Genomic DNA, 21,064 nt, shown 5'->3' with positions numbered 1-21,064 from the left:
ATATGTTATATATACATTATATGCACGTATAATATTTATAAATATGTGAAGTTGTTTTATAACATAAAAATTAAAGAATAAAAGCTTTCTCTTATAATCTCCATTTTCCCTTTGTTTAAAAATAATGATCAATATATCAATTTTTTGTAGGAGATTTATTTCTACACTTCAGCCATTACTGAATCTTGCATATATATGTAAATAAATAAATATATATATATATATATGTATTTATTTATTTAATTAATTATTAACTTTTTACGTATTATGAAATAATATATATAATTCCCCTTTTTTCCTTATATATAAAATTGTTATATGATATGCTTGATCGGCTTATAAATAATGGTAATAATAACAATAGCAGTACAAAAAAAATACACATAAAAGGTAATTAACATTAATATAATTTTCAAATGTAGAATCAAAATATTATAATTTTTAATTGTACATATATATTTTTGTTTTTACGATAAAATATTTATTTATATATGTTATGCAAGACTTTTTTATATCGCAATATTTTTTTTTGCATTTTTTTTTTCGTGTTTTTTGATTTCATATCACGTTTATTTTTATTTATATTTTTTGCATTGCATGTATAATATTTTTTTTTTAAAGATATTTTTGTATATATTATTTTATTTATTTTAATTCTTATTATTAGTTATTTTTATCATATATTTATATTACATATATATTTATTAATAGGATTTTACCTTGAAATATAATATGATATATATAATATGATTTAAATAATCATAATGAAAAAATATATGATTTTTGAGAACTCACAATATTCATATATAATAAATACTATAAAACATGGAAACGAATCCGAGAAGGTAGGCCTATTGCTATATTAGCTTTCTGAATTTTATACATATACATATACATATGCTTGTGTTTATATTTCTGTAAAATAGTTTGTTTTGTTTTCTTTTGTTTTGTATTTTTAAGAAAAATTAAATTTTTCTTATATGCTCTATTCTTGTTATTACTATAATTTTTGTACACACATGATGTTTTAAAACAAACAAAAATTAGATCTATATATGATTTATCGTTTTTTTGGAGTGTTGTATATATGTTACATATATAAGCTTATACACATGTTCATATTTGTTTCCTTCTTTGCCCTTTTATAGCTAGCTGCGCTGAACGATTTTTATGAACAGCTAAACTTATCTGTGGATGGAGGAATAAGTAATTCACATTTGGAAGAATATATTAACGTGTTAATTCATGTAATTAATAAACCCCATGCAACGTATGATGATTCATACAAAAATAGTGGAAATAAAAAAACATCTAAAGGATGGGGAAATGATAAAAAATCAAATAATGATAAAATAAATGATGTAGTAGGAAATGGGTTAAATAATTTCTTCAAAATAATACAAGAGCATATAGGTGTTTATGCTACAAGTTTTGATGATATGGATGATTTTGATTATAGTGACAATAACAATGAGAAAGCTCGAGGGAAAAAAAAAAATAATAAGGGAAAAGGTGATGATGAAAATAACAATAGTGATAATAATAAAAAGGGAAATAAAAAATTATTAGAAAATTTGAACATGAATAAAGAAGAAAAAATAGATAAAGCAGACAAGAAGGAAGAGAAAGGAAAAGATAAAATAAGTGAAGAAGAAGAAGAAGAAGATGATGATGATGATGATGAAGAAAATGATGAAGAAGAGAGTAACGAACATAATAAAAATAAATATAGTAGTGAATTTGATTCAGAATTTGAAAGTTCAAATAATTGTTCAAGCATTACAAGCGAATGCAGTAATGAATTTGATAATGAGAAAATGTTTATGGATGAGGCATGTGCAATCGATGTAAAATATATTAATATGATATATACTGCTACATGTTGTATATATACTATTTTAGATATATACCCTAATTCAATAAAATATGTAATTAATAATAGAGATTGTGTAAATATATTAAATAAAAAATTAAATGATATAGAATATATTGATGTTGCTGAAGTAATATTAAAAATTTTTGAGAAGCTAGTAGAAAAAGATCCTATGCTTATATTGAAAAAAAAAAGTATTAAATATATGTTAATGCATATAGATTTTTATAATGTAAATATTCAGAAAAAAATATTTTTTTGCATTATTCAGATGATTAATAATATTAAGAAATATAAACATATTAAAAAATATATCATGCCTTATTGTAATACATATGTCAATTTTTTTCACTTCAATTATATTCATATATTAAATATTATATGTACTTTATGGAGATCATTACTTGATAAAATAATTACTATACAATTAGATAATGATAATAAAATTAGAAGAAGAGCCAATTTATTATTATTAGGTGAAGATAGAATTTCTAATTCTCGAAAAAGTAAAAATAAGAGCACAAATGAAGTATCATCTTACTTAAGCAAATTAATGGAAAAAAAAAAAAAAACAAAAAAGAAAAAAAAAAAAAAAAAACAAGGATGTAATGATTCAAATGACAACGAAGATAAAACTACAATGAAAAATATGCACACTAAAGAAGAAAATGATAAAAGTTATAATGTTATAGAAATATCAGATGATGAAAATAAAAGTATTGATATATCCAGTGATATTAGTAGTAATAGCAAAAGTAAGAAAAAGAAAAATTCACAAAAAAAAATAGCTAGTTCAATTAGTAAAAACAAAAAATCAAAATGTTCCGAAAATGATATGGATGACGATCACGGGTGTGATAAGAAAAAGAAGAAAAAAAAAAATATATTTAATAAAAAAGAGAAGATTGATAAAGAATCTGCAAAAGAAGATAATGTTAATGATATAGATTCAAATTCCAGCTGTTGTCAAAATAAAAACGAAAAAAGAAAAAAAACGAAAAAAAAAAAAGAAAAGGAGGATGTATATAATTTAGATGAAAATGATAAAGGTATAAATAAAAACGAACAAGATAATAAAAAATTATTCCCAACACTTTTAAAAAATGTTAATGAATCTACTAATGTAGCCAATGAATCACATGTCGAAGTAAAGGGTGAAGAAAAAAACAAAACAAATTACATTAACAATCAAAATAATCTTTTACAAAATATAATTCATTTAAATAATAATGAAAATATAAATAATAAATTATGTGCAGAAATAGAAAGCGTATATAATACGAATATTAGAGATAATATTGTCAAATTATTAATAGAATGTAAAATAGAGGATAATTTATATGCCTTTATTGAAACATTTTATATCATATCTATACTAGTTAATTATAGTAATAATATATTAAAAGATTTTTGTAATAGCGATTTTTTAGAAAAATTTAATGAATTATTTGATAATAAAAAATTTAAAAACAATAATATATTGATTATTTATATTTTATTTACTTTATATTCTTTTCTTCCAATATGTAAAATTGATGGATCTTTAATACATAAATATGAAACAGAACATTTGTTAGGAAAAAAAAATAAAGAAGAATCATTAAAAGTTAGCATACAAGAAAATGATATTTTTAGTAATGGGGAATTTTGTTCAACTAAGTGTGCATCTTTGAATTTTCCAGTGGATGTTAAAAAAGAAAAACTTGATTTTTATAAAAATAATTTGAAATATTTAATGACAGTTATAAAAATAATTATACCAAATATATATACCATATTTGAAGAAACATTACATTATGATACAAAATATTTATGTACATCCATATTATTATCGCTATTTATTTCTCTTTATAAAATATCATTTACATCCTTTAACGATCCAGAATTTGTTCAATGCTTAAATTATATATTTAGTTATAATACAGAGTTATATTCTTTTATAAGATTTTGTATTTTAAATAATTTATCTGACACATCAGTTATTAGTGGTATTATTATATGCAAAATTGTAGAGTCGTTTGTAAATCTAATATCAACTAATTTAATATATAAAGAATTGAAAGAAAAATTAAATATAAAAAATGAAACTACAACTGATGAGTCATATATTAATTTTACTATGAATAATAAAATATATAAAAATATCAACATTCAAGAAAGTGATATAACAAATTTCACTTTTAACGATAATAAAATTGTTTTTTTACATGTACTAATAAATATTATAAAAAATATATTACTAAAAAAGAAAAAAGAAATAGGTACCCAAAACAGCAACATTTTATGCAATAGTAATAAACAAATTTATAACATTATATTTTTGTATTTTTATGATTTATATAATTCTGATTGTTCAGGCAAAAATATAATAAATAATAATAGCTATTTAATTCCCCATAAAATTTTATGTAATAATCTCGAACAAAATGATGTTGATACAACGACTAAAAATGGAAAATTATTATTTTTTAATTACGAAAGAGAATCTAAAAATGTTAATTTAGAATTTGGAACAATATTTTTATGTTATGAGAATGTAAAAAAATGCAAAAATAATGATGGGTCAAACATATTTTTAAAAGATTTAATTATTGATGAAATAAGCTGTTATAATAATGTTGTTTTATCTTACTATTATTTAATAAATTTGTTTTGTAATTTATATTATATGCGTGAAGATGGATCAATTTATTTTTATAAATACAATATTGCAAAAAGATTATATTTTTTTTTATTTCAAAAGTTGTTTTATGGCAATACAAGGAAAAAGTATACACAAAATGTAGACAATTGGCAAGAAAGGAATGGAAAATATGTTTTAAAAAATAATACTATTATTAGCAATGAAGAATTTATATATAAGGAAAAACAGAAAAAGAAAATCTTGAAATTATTAAAAAATATAGATAGAAATTTAAGATTGTATATATTTTTATATGCATTATTGTTTATTAACAATGAAAAAAAAGAGGATATAGTACATGGATTATTTTTAAATAGCATTAAAAAGCTATATAATATTTTAGGAATTGTAAAAAACATTGAAGAAATGAACAAATCCGAATTTAATAATTTAAAATCCTCAGTTTTAAAAATTTTTGATGTTTATCATTATAATTTAATTACAAATAATGTATCTTTTTATCATTTTTCCAATTTGATTAAATTAACAAAAGATTGTTTAAATATGTTTGATAACTTGCCTATGCATTTTTTCCAGGAAAATTTAAATAGTGCAAATAATTGCCTGCACACAAATATAAATGAGTTATATACAAATATTAATAATAAAAATAATAGTAACAATAATAATAAAGCGATATGGTCGTCAAATTCTGATGATTTCCCATCGTTGCATCATGATAACTATTGTGGTAATAATATGTTGGGTTCAAAAAACAGAAAAGTTAGTGATAATAATTTGTCAAAAGGTTTGAAACAAAAAAAGAAAAATAATAAAGAGGATCCAAATTTCGATGAAGCTGTGGATAATAGTGAAGCAAATAAACAAATAGAAGATGATGAGTTAGGTACTAATATTAATGAAAAGAAACTAGATACTTCTATATTTATCGAAGAAATTGATGAAGAAAAAAAAAAACAAAAAAAAACCGAAGAAAATGAACCTTCAACATTTTATAATTTAAAAGAGTCAAATAAAGAAATCGAAATTAATAGAAAAAACGAAATCGAAAAGGATGTTAGTTCAACAAATGCACGTCATAATAGTTTTCCTATTAAAGATAAAAAAAAATCAAAGGGAAACAATTTTATTGACGAAAAAGATATGAATAATGTCAAAAATGATGATAATAATAATAATAATGTATATAGCTACTTAAATAAAAAAAATTACAATAATGTTTATTATGTTTCTAAGGGTTCATTTTATGATGCCTTAGCCAAAAATAATAATATCAATAGTAATAATATAAATACAAAATATAATGACAAAAAAGGAAAATGCATGTATAATAATTACAATTGTCATTTCCCAATCCATTTAAGAAGAAATGGATTATATGTTGATAATGTGGCAATTTTTAATTCTTTGAATAAGGGTATACAACTATCAATGGTACATGATAATACTGACGAATTTTCAAATAATAGAATATATGAAGATTTTAGTAAAAATGTAAATAATGTAGCTTATGATTGTACAAAAGTGGAAGGTGAAGAAGAAAATAATAGTTGTAACTTGTCATATAAAAATAAAGAAAAAGATGATAAAAATAATAAAAGTGTAAATTTATCACAAAAAAATTCAAAAGATTTAAAGATTAACAAAATGACATATTCAAAAGATATAACAAATAGATTTTTATATTTTTCCAAAAATGATTTTGATAAATCTAAAAATTTACAAGGATCTTTTAACATATTTGAATCATTTAATAAAGTTGAAAATTATATAAGAAAAAATGTTAATAAAAATAATAAAAATTATAATTCAAAATATTATGGAAAAAATGACGATTTTATTGTTCTATCAATTAATGGAATAAATGTGCATAAAGATTCATGTATTTCTGAATACTTAGTAAAATTAAGTGATTTATATTATTTAAATAAAAATGAATCATATATTAATGAAGAAAATATATATTGTAATTTTGAAAACTTTTATGTTTATAATGATGTAGTAGAACATTGTATAACTAATTATAATTATATTAAAAATAATATTAAATATTTATGGAACAATAATAATAATCAGGGTATTTATAGTACCATTAGTATAGCCAATAATAAAAATAATAACAATATGCACATTATAAATTACAAAATTATTAAAAAACGAAAACATTCTGAACAAACATATGAACAAGCTTTATTTGATGATTATGATGATGATGAACTTATGAACATAAATAATGACTTAAATATTATTACAAAAAAAAAAAGCAAAAAAAAAAGAGATAATAATTATGACAATATTGATGAAAATATACAAAAAAGTGAGCATAACACATTTTACAAAAATGATATATATTCCTATGTCAGCCCAAGTACTTATAAAAAAATTAAGAGTAGCATAAATACACCATTTTCTTGTAAAATTATAAATCAAAAATATAATTATTATAATATATCTTTTGATTTAGTTAAACATTTGCATACTAATGTTGATGAACATATTGATACGAGTCATACAAAGTTAAACGATATTGATGTTAAAACAAGTGGAGATACAGAAAATGTTATGGTAAATAATTTCTTTACTATTTTAAAAACAAAAGCACAAAAAGAAGCTTATGAAAAAAACAAAAATTTATATCACGAAATGGGAACAATTAAAGATGCTTATGATTCTAGATCTTTAAAACATGTAAGTGGAAAAGAATATTATAACGAATTGGGAAGTGAAAAAATAGAAAATGAAAAAAAAACATCATCATTTTTACTTGACCATTTAAAAAATTGTTATATAAATAACCAAATGGATTTTGACTTATTAGAAAATAATTATGTAGAAAATGATTCAATCTATTTATCTACATATCTTAAAAACGAAATGACAAAAGTAATAGAACTTATTCTTTTAGATAATCATTATATTAATAAAGATATAATGCTTAGTACACATTATCACAATTTCAATGTTGTTTTAAATAATGAAAAAAATAAAAATGATAATAAAAGAAGTACTATTGAAAATATTGAAATGGGAAGAATGTGGGAAAATAATTTGTATAAGAAATATTATGAAAAAAAAAAAAAAAAAGAGAATAAGGAAACACATCAAGATCCTTTACTTCAATATGAAAATATGACTAAACCAGCTTTTGAAGAAGAAGACGAATTTTATATGCTATTTAATTATATGCCTATGTATAGTGAAATTATTAAAAAAGGAATAATGATGAAAAGAGAAAATGATACAGAATGGGAGTATGATCAAAGATGTTTCAATTCAAACAATGTTAAAAATTGTTTATGTAATAATAAAAAAGAAAAAAAAATGGATAGAGATATATTTATTGAAAATATGTACAACTTTTTGTTATATAAAATATTATTTTTACTTTTTAAGCATTTTAAAATTTCCAATACCCAACCACTTTTTAACTTTTATATGAATAATGAAGTCGAAGATAAATTGATTTTAGATGAAAATAAAATTGAATCAATGAAATTATTAAATGATATTACAAAAGATGAAATGAATTTTGTGAAATGTGTTTATTTATGCAAAAATAATAAAGAAAAAAATTTTGAAGAACCAAACAAATTATTACTCGAAATAAATGAAATAGAAAAAAAAGAGTTTATATTAAATAGTTTAAATAATAAAATAATGTATTATTTGAATAATCCATTATTTATGTTTAGTGAAAAATTACCATCATGGATATACAAAATATTTTATTTATTTAATTTTGTAATAAATATTGATATTCGATCTTTTTTTTTTGAAATAGCATATTTTGGAAATTATAGAGGTTTATACAATTATAAACAAAGAATAAAAGAATTAGTTGATAAGTTTAATGAAAAAGTAACTACTAAAAATGGTGCATTAATGGAAGAACATTTATTATCAGTGTGTGCAAATTATACATATAATTCTGAAAAAAAAAAAATATTTAATTTTTTACAAGATAATACTACTTTATCATTACCTCGAACTAAAATTAAATTACATAGAAATAAAATCATAGATTCTTCTTTCCGAATATTTAATCATATACATTATATTAATTCAAATTATATTACTCCATCATATTTGGATATAGAATTTTTTAATGAAGAGGGAACAGGGTTAGGTCCTTCGTTAGAATTTTATAATGAAGTTATTGAAGAGTTAAAAAAAGAGAAATTGAAATTGTTTAAAATTGAAAATAATTATCTTTTCCCTATATCTTATAAAATAGATTTGAATAATTTTGATTTCAATTTATTAAAAAAGCCTAAACATTCTGAACTTACAAATATGACAAATAATAGTGCTACTGATTTAGGAGCAGCTTTTTCTGGAAATCTACACAATTTTAATAATCATCGATCATTTGTTTCTAATAATCATAATACATATAACTCTTCTTCTATTAATAAAAGAATTAATGATATTAGTGATGGGCTAAATACAAATAGCTATCATTCAGTTAACAGTTTCATAAATCACTTTTTATATTCTATGAATTCAAATATATTTAATAAGAATAATAGAAATTTAGATATTTATGACGATATATCAAAAATCGGAATTTTAGATAAAAAATCGAAGAATAAAAAGAATAAAAAAAGTGGAAAAAAAAGCGGAAGTAGTAAAGTTAAAAATAGTTCCATTACAGATATTAACAATGATAATGTAGAAAGTGATATTAAAAAAAAAGTGAAAAAAAAAAAAAAAAAAAATGATGCCCAAGAAGAGGATGAAATTGATGATGTTGATGATGTTGAAGAAATTATGGGCGACGAACAAATTAAAAATTGTTTGAAAAAAATAAATAAAAAAGAAAAAATAAACCAAGAATCAATTAATGAAAAACCAAAAGATAAAAAGGGAACAACCAACCAGGATAGTTGTATAGATAACTATTCCGAAAATGATATAAATGATGTGGATGATAATATTAATAGTGAGCATATAAATAAGCCCATTGATATCTCTGATAAAACATCATCATATAAAAAAAATAATGGTTTTGATATAAAAGATGAGAATGCAAAAATATATGAAGAGAAACATATAAACACAGAAATAAATAAAAAGAAAAGAGTTAGAAGTTATGATGGTGAAAATGAAGATGAAAATAATAAAAGTGTAGATGAGGAAGATAATATTAGTGTAAAAGAAAAAATGAATGATCAAAGTTTTGGTGAAGAAGATGAATATGGTTACGAAATTGACGAATATGATGATGAGGATTATTATGATGAATATAGTGAATATGAAAAAGGCGAAAAAATAAAATTTTCGTTTGAAGGAAAAAAAAACAATCTTAAAAAGAAGAAAAAAGAAAAGAACTTAAATAATAAAGGAATAAAAAATAGCCAAACTAATGAAATATCTGAAAATAACGAAAAAATGAAAAAATCCAAGAATGATGAATTAGTACTAGAAAAAAAAATAAAAGAAGAAATAAAAAATGAATATATCATAGATGACAATAAAAGAAAACAAACTGAAAAAGGTGAAAAGGAAAGTAAAAATTCAAATATTAAAAAATATAAGTTATTTACAAAAGATTTTGAAGAACATTTCTTGAAGGAAGATAATGTAGAAATAGGAAAAAAAAATGAAAGTTCTACAAAAAAAAATAGTGATTCAAATAAAGGTTTTAATTTGGTAAAATCCGAAACTCAGGATATTATTAATTTGCTTTTTAGTGAAATGAATAATAAAACGCCTTTGGATATGGAATATAATATTAGTGTCAATAAAAATACGAATATTTCAGAAAAAGAAAATGAACGAAAAAAAGAAGAAATAGAATCTACACCGAAAAAAACTAACGAAACAATAAATAAAAAGGGAAATTCAAAAAGTAGAAAAGGTACAAGTACAGATCAAGATACGTTAGAGAATAGGTTATTTAAATATTTCAAATTGTTAGGCCAATTATGTGCAAAAATATTAACAGATAATCGAAATGTCGATATTAATTTGCATCCACTATTCTGGTATCTTGTAATGAATAACTCAGGCTATGTTAACATGTCCAAGTTGCATCACTATCAATCGGTAAGGCGCGAAAAAAATACGTGCACGTTTTATAATAACAAATAAAAAGGACGAAAGATAAAAAGTGAAAAATGAAAGATGTTTACAATTTCATCACCATCCATGCCCTGTGCATAAATATTTAAGGCTGTGGCGTTTTACTGCACTTATTTTACTGCACATATTTTACCGCACATATTTTACTTTGTTTTTTATGTTTTTCTTAGGTTGACGCAGTGAACATGAATAGCATAAACAAACTATTAGAATACAGAAAAAGTGGGAAAAATGTTGAAGATTTACACCTTGATTTTACACTATTAGGTAATAATACTATATAACATAATTTTTGTGCATAATTATAAATTGCTTAAGAGAGGCATTCAAAAAATGTTTGATACTTGCACTATTTGAAATTCTGTTAAAATATTTAATCATATATATATTACTAGTGTAAAAAAAAAAGCATAGATAAACTTATTTGTATATATATAACATTCTTTTTCCCCTTAATAATAACAGGAACTACACCACCAATTGAACTAATACCTAACGGTTCGGACATATCCGTAACCAATGAAAATTTAGATTTGTTTATAAATAAAACAATTCAATATTCTTTATATGAGGGAATAAAATTTCAGGTAACAAATTTATGAACATTTTATTTGATATCATTATTTATTGTGTATAAATATATTATAAATTGAGAGCAAGTTTAAAGTGGTATATACAGTTGGAATATAAAACAATTGAAATATTAAATACTTAATCTTTTTTATAATAGGTGTGGGCGTTTCGTTTCGGTTTTAGTACTATAGCTCCATTAATATGCACAAACATTTTTGACGAAGAAGAAATATGTGAATATTTATTTGGAAATAGTATTAATAATGATGAATATTGGACAAAAGCTCATTTATCAACTTATATCAAACCTGATCATGGGTAAGCATAACAAATTTACAATTATAATAGAAAGAATCGAAACAAATATATTTTAAAGTACCGTTTGTTTTTATTTATATTTATTGACATGTATGCAAACACACTTACACAAATATATGTATAACTTATTTTTATGAAGGTACACAAACGACTCAATTACATTCATCACTCTAATCGAGATATTGTCCGAATTTGATTGCAATGAAAGGAAAATGTTTCTTAAATTTTGTACCGGAACATCTACTTTACCTAATAATGGATTTTCAGCCTTAAAGTAAGAAGATATACATACTTATATAATATATATATTGATACAAGGGCGATATTTATTATTTTTTTTTCGTGTATATGTTTTGGAAATTAAAGCTTATATTGATTTTGCATTGATTTTGCATTGGTTTTGCATTGGTTTTACATTGATTTTATATTGGTTTTATATTGGTTTTATATTGGTTTTATATTTATTTTATATATTTAGGCCATTAATGAAAGTTGTTAAGAAAGAAGATAATAATGATTTACCAAGTGTTATGACATGTACAAATTATTTAAAAATTCCAGACTACAAAAACAAAGAAAAATTACGAAATCGATTAATGTATGCCATCAATGAAGGTAAAAAAAATATATATATTTTCCAGTTTTTATATTATGGTGCATTATATTTTTTAATTATATATATAAGTATTTAACTATTACAGTTTATAAAAACGTGTGTGCATATAATTCTCATATTGTGTGTGTGATATTTTTTTGATAGGCCAAAAGAATTTTTCTTTATCATAGTTGTATACAACAAGGATACAAATTAATTTTTTCAACATGAACAGTTTGGAATTTTAGTTATAAGACTGTAATAAACTATGTTTTTTTACATTTGATTTCATTTTAAATAGCTTTTTCGTTTTTATACATATTATTTTTTTTTTTTAAAGAATTTAAATTTTAAATAAAATAGTTAGAATTCGTTAAAACTTTTGAAAAAATCTAAAGATATTTAAAATAAAATGTATAATACTTTAATATGTACACATAAAATTAAAGTGTTACATATTTTTAATTGTTGCATGCACAATGCTTATATAATATGTAACATGTGTAATCTTTAACAAGTATTACATATTTTTAAGAAAAAAATAATAAAATACATTTTCAAGTTTATTAATAAGCTATTTTAATAGCAGTAAAGAACGAAAAATAATACATATTATATGTTTTAGTAAATTCTATTCATTAGTTTAGGTGCATAATCCTAAATATAAATTAAACAGGAGAGTGTGTGTTATTATGAATTATAGATAAGGGGGGAATAAATTCCATAATAATATGTGTACATATATAAAAATAAATAATAGTATTTTATGTTTATTTTACGTATGTATTATAATTATATATTATATTTTTCATGTGTTATTATTATATTTTAGTGTATTACATATTATATATATATTATATGCATATAATTATTTTTATTTATGTTATTCCAGACAACTTATTTTTGTTACATTAGTAATTTATACAAAAATATTAAAGGTGAAAAAATCGTAGATTATAATATATTATTTTTTTAATAATTAAATATTATCACTTAAAATAAAAATAAAATAATAAAAATAGAAAAATAAAATAGAAATATAAAAATATATAATATATATTATATTTTTTATTTATAGGAATACTAAATTGTGATAATATTTTAAAAGACACATTATTTTGTTATGTATATTATATATTTCTATTTTATTTTAAAATTATTATATTTTGTTATATTTAAAAATTATTTATAAATGTCGAAATACAATATATGAAGATACAACTAATTTTGTTGCTATATACTATATGACTATATACCCATAATAACTACCTACCATAATATGTATGTATATATATATATATTTATTTATTTATATATTTACATTTCCGTATAACTTTATATTTTGTTAATCATATGCAATAAAAACGCGTTTGATTAAAATAGTTGATAAACGATATTAATAATCGAATTTTAGTTTTGGTACATTCATTGATTTTGTTATTATTATTATTGTTGCTATTGTTATTATTATGATTTTTTTTTGTGTAACATATTTGTTTTAGATTTTTAATTTTCAAAAATCTGCTTTGTCAACTAAATGAGTCATAAATTTATGATGAAGAAAATTTATATTGTGCATTTTATGAATCGAATAGACGTTATGAAATAAAAAAAATATTCATTGTAAAATGCATCAATGTTTTTTTTGCAATTACTTTTTCAAATTTGTAAAACGAAAAAAAAAAAAAAAAAAAAAAAAAAAATAAATAATCAAAAGATATTAGATGAAAGAGATACTACTGATATAGAAGATATATGTGATATTATTAATGTGGAAAATGGGACATATTGTAGTGCATTATATCAAGGCACCGATACTACAAATATACCAAAAGATGAAGATATCGAAGATAAGTATCAAGACATGGATACGTGTCAAAAGATGGATACGAATCAAATTACAAGAGACCAAAATGATAATACTGTAACATATCAATACAATAATAATGAAAATAAAGATGATAGTAACAGCAGTACTACATGTACATATAATAATGATAAGAATAATATGAAAGAAATAGAAATATTTAATGGTTATGTTGATAAAATATGTAATAGTGACAAACATAAAAAAAATTATAATTCTATACTTCTTAGTGTATATAACAATAAAGGGAAAAAAACACATTTCAATCGAAACTTATTAAGAAGAATAAGAAATAACAAACATTGGAACTATTCTGTAGATAGACAATATTTAAAATTTATAAATTATTATAGAATAAAAAAAATTAAAAAAGAAATAATACGATTAACTCGTTTTATCAATTTGTATTTATCATTACATTATTGTAAAAGAGCAATTAATTCGTTAATTTGCATCAAAAAATATTCGAATGAAGATATTATGAATAATTTGATAAGAATAAAAAAAGGAAGAAAGACAATGAGAAAAAAAAATAATATAAAGAATATTTTTTTTGAAAATATAAATTATAGTGAAATAAATGATACATATAATAATATACATATGAGTCATAATTTTAATGGTGAAAATATTTTTTCATATTTTAAAAAGTCATCAAAATTTATATCAGCATTTAATAATTTATATATGTTATTTATTAGTGAAATGTGTAAAATAGAACATACAAAAAAATATTTTTACACTAATTCAAGAATAGACAATAATAAAAATAAATTGGCTTATTTATACATAAATTTTTTAAAAAATTGTATTAAAATAATAACCAATTTAGAAATTAAAAAAATAAAAAATCGAAGACAAATACAGATTGAAAAAAATGTTAGTAGTCATTATAGTAATATAAATAAATATATGAAAAAAGAAATTTTAAAAAGTAAATACATAAAAAGTGTTATTTATATTTGTAATACATATTTACAAAATATAGAAAATACACATTTTTATAATATAACCAAACTAAAAGAATATTATAGCTTTATTAAAAAGTGTGATATAAATATCAATAAAAATAATTGCAAAGTTCAATGTAATAAACCATTTAACGAAAGATTATATATAAATAATTATAGAAATAATAAAAAAGAATATTCTAATTCGGATAGAATAATTTATTTATATATTAATGGTGGTGTAATTAATATCAAAAAAACTCATTTAAAAAAATGTGGTTTGAATTGTTTTATAAAATTAAAGGGTAATAAATTTGCCCATCTTTTTTTAGAAAAAGAGAAGAATAATGAAATAAAATATAATAAGGAAAAAACGAAAGATTGTAAAGAAATGGAAAAACTTAACGATATATATTATATGACAGATGGTTTGGAAATACAACATGATGAAAATGTTGATAAAATTAATGAAAATATGACTTCTTTTGGAAACATTTTTCGAGTTAATCGAAAAGATACTCATAAAACAACCTATATATCTTTAAGCATTCAAAGGGATGAACAAATTAGTAATATTAAAAAAATAAAAGAGGACAAATATATATATAAACAGAGAAAATATTGTAATATATCAGGAAAAAATAATAACAAAAATTATAGTTATATTGAAAATGGAAAAAGTAGAAAAGATAAAATATGTAAAAGAATATTATTAACAAAAAGTACTAAGAAATATACATGTATAAAAAATAAAGATAATAATACAACCCGGGTAAAACAAATAATAAAATCATATAGTAAAATTTATACCCCCAAAAAAGAAAATGATAAAATTAATAAAAGTGAACAAACTATTAATACGTTAAATGATAGAGAACAATTTTGTAGTATTAATATAAATTTAAAAAATGTTTCTAAAATTGAAGAAAATTTTAAAGGATGGAATAATCAAAACTCTGTTATAACAAACGAAAGAAGTTGTAAGGAGACTATTAATAGTTTGAATTGGGACGAATTTAATGAATTTGAAAAAAATGAAAAATCTCAAATATTCGGAAATGAAGATAATTTTAACAATTTGAATAATGAATATAATCGATATACAAACAAAAATAATTATGAAAATAATACTATTAATATATTTATAGATTGTTTGGAAAAATGTGAATATATAAAAAATAATTTTAAATTTATAGAATTAATTAAAGATAATACAATTAATTTTTTATATAAATGTTATGATATAAAAAATAATAAAAATGTTGTTATAAAATGTGTAAATAAAGAAAAACAACTATCTATTATGAGTTATAACACATATACAAATATATACAAAATTATAAAAAAAATTGATAATGAAAATATAATAAAAATTTATGATGTTTTAGAAAATCAATCGCATTTTTTTATTATTATGGAATTATGTGAAGGTACAGATTTAGTCGATTATGTATCAAATGAAAATATATCTTTTGAAAAAATTAAAGATATAATTTTTCAATTATTAAGTGGAATTAGTGCACTACATGATAATTTTATTATTCACCGAGATATTAAATTAGACAATTTAATGTTTAAAGATAAAAATTTTGAAAAGTTAGTTATTATTGATTTTGATATGAGTATATATATTTGTGCTAAAGATCAAATTTATCCTTGTAAGGCCGATTGTATTTATACTAGTGAAACAAATGATACCATTTATGATAACAAATTTGATAAAAATTATATGAATGTATATAACCCTGATCAAATATTTGGAAACAAAATTGGAATTTCGGATAATCTCAATACAGAATTTTCAGAAAAAAGTCAGAATAATATTTGTAAAGAAGAACATAATGCAGCTACTTCTAATACATTTACAGATTATGCAAATCATGGAAAACATGAAAATGAAAATAAAATGGAAAATCATGATTCGGTAAATATTAAAAATTCATGTTTATATAAAAATGAACCAAATATGAATACTATAGACTCAAATAATATATATACAAATAAAGTTACAGAGAATGATAAAAAATGTAACAATTTTAATTCATGGCATTTTTCAAATTCTTATGATTATATTAAAAATAAAACACATAATAAGAAAAGTACATCACTAGATTATAATTATATACGTAAAATTGAGAATAATTTTTTATCCACAAATACAAGAGATATTGAAAAGCCATTTATTAATAATGAAGACAAAATTATATATAACGATTTGATAATTGGGACTAAAGAATATATGTCTCCACATTGCCTAAAGGGGATGTATAGTATTAAAACAGATATATATAGTGTTGGAGTAACTATTTTTTTAATAATTTTTAAAAGTTTTCCATATTTATTTGAAGAAATTTCGATAGATAAATGGGAAGATGAAATAATTAATAAAAATAAGGAAATAGTTATACCATTTTCCTTTTTATTTCACAATGTTAATTGTACTTATTTTATAAAATTGATGGATTTGCATTTAATAAATAATAATATATATTTTTGTAATGATAGTTGCTTATTAGATGATAATTTAAAAGAAATAGCCAAAATACAGGGTATTAAATTCGATTTTGATAAAATTAAGATAAACCAAAAAAATATTTATCTTGTTGAAATATTAAGGAAGACATTATCCCTTGATGTTTGTGATCAGTATAATAATGTGTCTCAAATTATGGAAAGCTCTTTATTTAATTAGATTTTTTTTTTATAGTCATAATTAATCATATGTATATATATATATATATATAGCAGTAGTTGATGCATCTTATTATAAAGTTAAGAGGTACGGTGAAGTTATTTCTTCCATTTCTTTCATTCCTTTCATTTTATTATTATTTTTTTTGTACAATGTTACCGAATATACTGGAGAAATAATATATGTAAATATTTATTATAGAGCATAAATATTCCTATCCAGATTTTATCTTAATATAATGTACACTGGCTCATTTCGCTTACATACATTTATGTATATGTGTGTAGGACCTACTTAGGCATGCCATTGATAACATTATTTCCTTTTTTTAAGTTTTTAAAATTGGAAAGAGAAATATAATTTTCATTCTTTCCTTTTTTATATTTTTATCACATACTACATCATGTATATTTTTTGTTCATGTTTATACCACTCCTACAAATTAGTAGATTAAATACTTCCGATCTTTGGATATAGTTATGAAATTCATATATATTTTTTTTGTATTTGACTTTTTTGTAAATTTTTTTCATACAATTTATTTATAAAATTTTTGTATAAACATTTAGAAACATATATATATACACCATTTTAAAAGAAAAAAAATAAACTTTAATTTACTTAATATTTTTTATGTATATATTACGTATATATATAAATGTATTATTTCATACATTATTGTCGATTGGATTCGGGTTTGTGTATGTATATATATTTTCCCTTATAGTAATTGGGAAAAAAAAAAAATAAAAGAGTGTAAAAAAATCAATAAAATGAAACACACATACTAAAAAAAAAAATAAAATGAAGTTATCTAAAAGCTGAAATTAAATCATCGTCATCATCACTGACATAAACTATATTTTTTTTTAAATTATAAGATTCGTCATTTTCATTTATATTGGGCATAAGATGAGTCGAATCAGTGTTATTTAACTGTATATTGTTTTTAATTGGGGAATCATTAGTATTGTAATTATAGCTCTTTATTGTTGTAGGGTTAGAGTTGTGTGGGATGTTATCTTTAAGATTGATATTTTGGTCAAAAGTTGGAAGATCAGTATTACGATCATATTCCATACTATTACGATTGTATTCCATACTATTACGATTGTATTCCATATTATTATGATCGTATTCCATACTATTACGGTCATACTGATTTGGATACATATTATAATTTTTTATTTCATTTTCTGGGGGTATATAATTATATGAAGAAGAGTCATTTTGTGGAATAGATTTTATATTGTTCATTTTTGAAGAATTATTTATATCTTTATTATAGTAATAGTCAGTAAATCCTTGTTTATCATAACTATCTCTACTATTGCTAAAATTTGTTTTTTCATTTTTATTCGTAATTACGCAAATATCCAAATTAGTAACATCTGAAGTTAATTCATTTAACGAATTTGTATTTTGTTCATAAAAAATATTACTTTGAGATGATTTCATAATATTTTCTTTTGTTGACACATTATAATTGACAAAATTTTTTTTATAATTCGATGTATCAAATACATTATATTCATGTTTTTTATTTGTTTCTTCTAAAAGATTATCAATTGATCTTGAATCGCTTTGGGTACTACAATAACCACAATTACTATTATTATCACTTTCATCAAAATGAAATTGATTTTGTTCAAACTTATCATTTTTTTTATTTTTATCATATTCTCGATAATTTTCTTGTGTATATTTTGTTTTATAATTTTTTTGTGGTTTCCATATTTCAAAATTATCTATGTCATTTTTCCAAATTTTTAAATTTCCGCTATTTCCTCCTGATAGTAATAATTCTGAACTGTACATAAATTTTAAAAAGTAAACTCCATTTGAATGTGCATGAAATGAAGAAATTATCAATCCAGTTGTTATTGACCAAATAACAATTGCATCTTCATATCCTGCATATAATATTTTTTTATCTTTATTTACACTTAAAGATAAAACATTATTATCGTATAATAATGGGGGTATATATTGTGCACACATATTATTGTCAATAACTAGTTTTGTAATCTTTTTAGGTTCACTTATATTATGATTATTCATAGGATATGTATCGTTGCGTTTATTTTCCATAACAATATTACCTTTATTTTCATTCCCCGTTTTCTGTTCATTACATATCTCGACACTATTTATAGATTTAACTTCATTAACATATTGATAATTGTAACAAGCAATTATATTATCATAACCAATAAATATGTATTTTTCAGTATTAGTAAAACACTTAATATTACATCCATTTTTTAACTTTTTTGTATCTAAATAAATAGGAGGATTAAAACTCATATTATATATAAAAAATAAGGAATTATTTGTACCAATAACAAGATTATTATATTGAAATAAATGACAAGTAGTTATTTTATCATTATCTAATCTTTTATTACATCTTCCACCACTTAATATTTTATACTCACATAAATCGATTATTCTAAAAGCATTATCATATCCACATGTACAAAAAAAGTTATCATTTATTGAACACATTTTTAAAATAGTATCATTATGACAAGGAATACTTTTAATATATGTTAAAATTAATAACTCTAAATTTATTTGATATATATGTATTTTTCCATCATCTCCAGAAATTATAACTTCATTATTTTTTTCTGACCATATAATATTTCCTGCTTTATATATAGTTTGTTCTTTATATGTTTCAACAAATGTTGAAGTAAGATCATTATTATATGTAAACACTTTTATTTCTCCAACCATATCAGGTTCTATTATTGACCATAGTTTTCCTAATTTACTAAAATTACTCTTGTCTTCATATACACATATTATAAAATTATGTTTTTCATTAATATATAAATCACTCAATGAATATTTTTGGGGACCTACACTATTTAATAATTTGGTTTTAACAATATCTATTGATAAATTTATTTTGTCATAAAATAAAATAAAATTTAAAAATTTTGCACAACATCTTATATCTGCTCTAACAAATAAATCTTGGATATAATTATTTAATATTCTTTTTCTATAATTTATATATTCATGATTATTATAAGACACTAATTTTTTTTTGGGTAAAATTGGTAAAGCTGAGTACCCCAAATGTATCAATTCACAATGCAAATTTTCAAATTCACTGTATCTTCGGCTTACTTCATATTTAAGATCTTTGTAGTTAACTAAAATTATGTAATAAATTTTTTCATCTTTGCTATCTACTCTGTTTATGCAAATACTAAAATGCTCCAATTCCATATTTTCGAAAGACAAAGATAAAAGAAGAATAGGATATATATTTATATTTTATACCTTTTCAGTATGTTATTTATTATTGTGCTATATGATTTTGTTATTATTTAATGTTAACTGATTTTAGTGTTATATTTATTTGTTTATTTGTTTATTTGTTTATTTGTTTAATTTGTTTAATTTGTTTAATTTTTATTTTTTTTATTTTTCCCGTCCTGCATTTAATATATA

General features: G+C 20.8%; 3 protein-coding genes across 3 annotated transcripts; 2 read left to right on the top strand and 1 right to left on the bottom strand.

The window, feature by feature from the left end:
* Positions 1 to 776: 776 nt before the first annotated feature.
* Positions 777 to 12,278, top strand: PY17X_0805000 (E3 ubiquitin-protein ligase, putative; the record flags this gene model as incomplete). The annotated part of the gene is made up of 8 exons (XM_022955645.2): positions 777 to 845; positions 1,149 to 10,565; positions 10,772 to 10,868; positions 11,067 to 11,188; positions 11,332 to 11,492; positions 11,632 to 11,766; positions 11,971 to 12,107; positions 12,253 to 12,278. 8 exons carry the CDS (start codon positions 777 to 779, stop codon positions 12,276 to 12,278), a joined length of 10,164 nt encoding a protein of 3,387 aa, XP_022811897.2.
* Positions 12,279 to 13,723: 1,445 nt separating this feature from the next.
* PY17X_0804900 (serine/threonine protein kinase, putative) lies at positions 13,724 to 17,596 on the top strand (the record flags this gene model as incomplete). Its single annotated transcript, XM_724692.2, has 1 exon — positions 13,724 to 17,596. One exon carries the CDS (start codon positions 13,724 to 13,726, stop codon positions 17,594 to 17,596), a length of 3,873 nt encoding a protein of 1,290 aa, XP_729785.2.
* Positions 17,597 to 18,406: 810 nt separating this feature from the next.
* PY17X_0804800 (uncharacterized protein) lies at positions 18,407 to 20,839 on the bottom strand (the record flags this gene model as incomplete). Its single annotated transcript, XM_724693.2, has 1 exon — positions 18,407 to 20,839. The coding sequence occupies one exon, from the start codon at positions 20,837 to 20,839 to the stop codon at positions 18,407 to 18,409; it is 2,433 nt and encodes an 810-aa protein (XP_729786.2).
* Between the last annotated feature and the right edge of the window lie 225 nt (positions 20,840 to 21,064).

The sequence above is a fragment of the Plasmodium yoelii genome (genome assembly GCF_900002385.2).
Source record: "Plasmodium yoelii strain 17X genome assembly, chromosome: 8".
Classification (NCBI taxonomy): domain Eukaryota; phylum Apicomplexa; class Aconoidasida; order Haemosporida; family Plasmodiidae; genus Plasmodium; species Plasmodium yoelii.
Note: the sequence above shows the minus strand (reverse complement) of the source record. Positions and strands in the feature narration are given on the sequence as shown.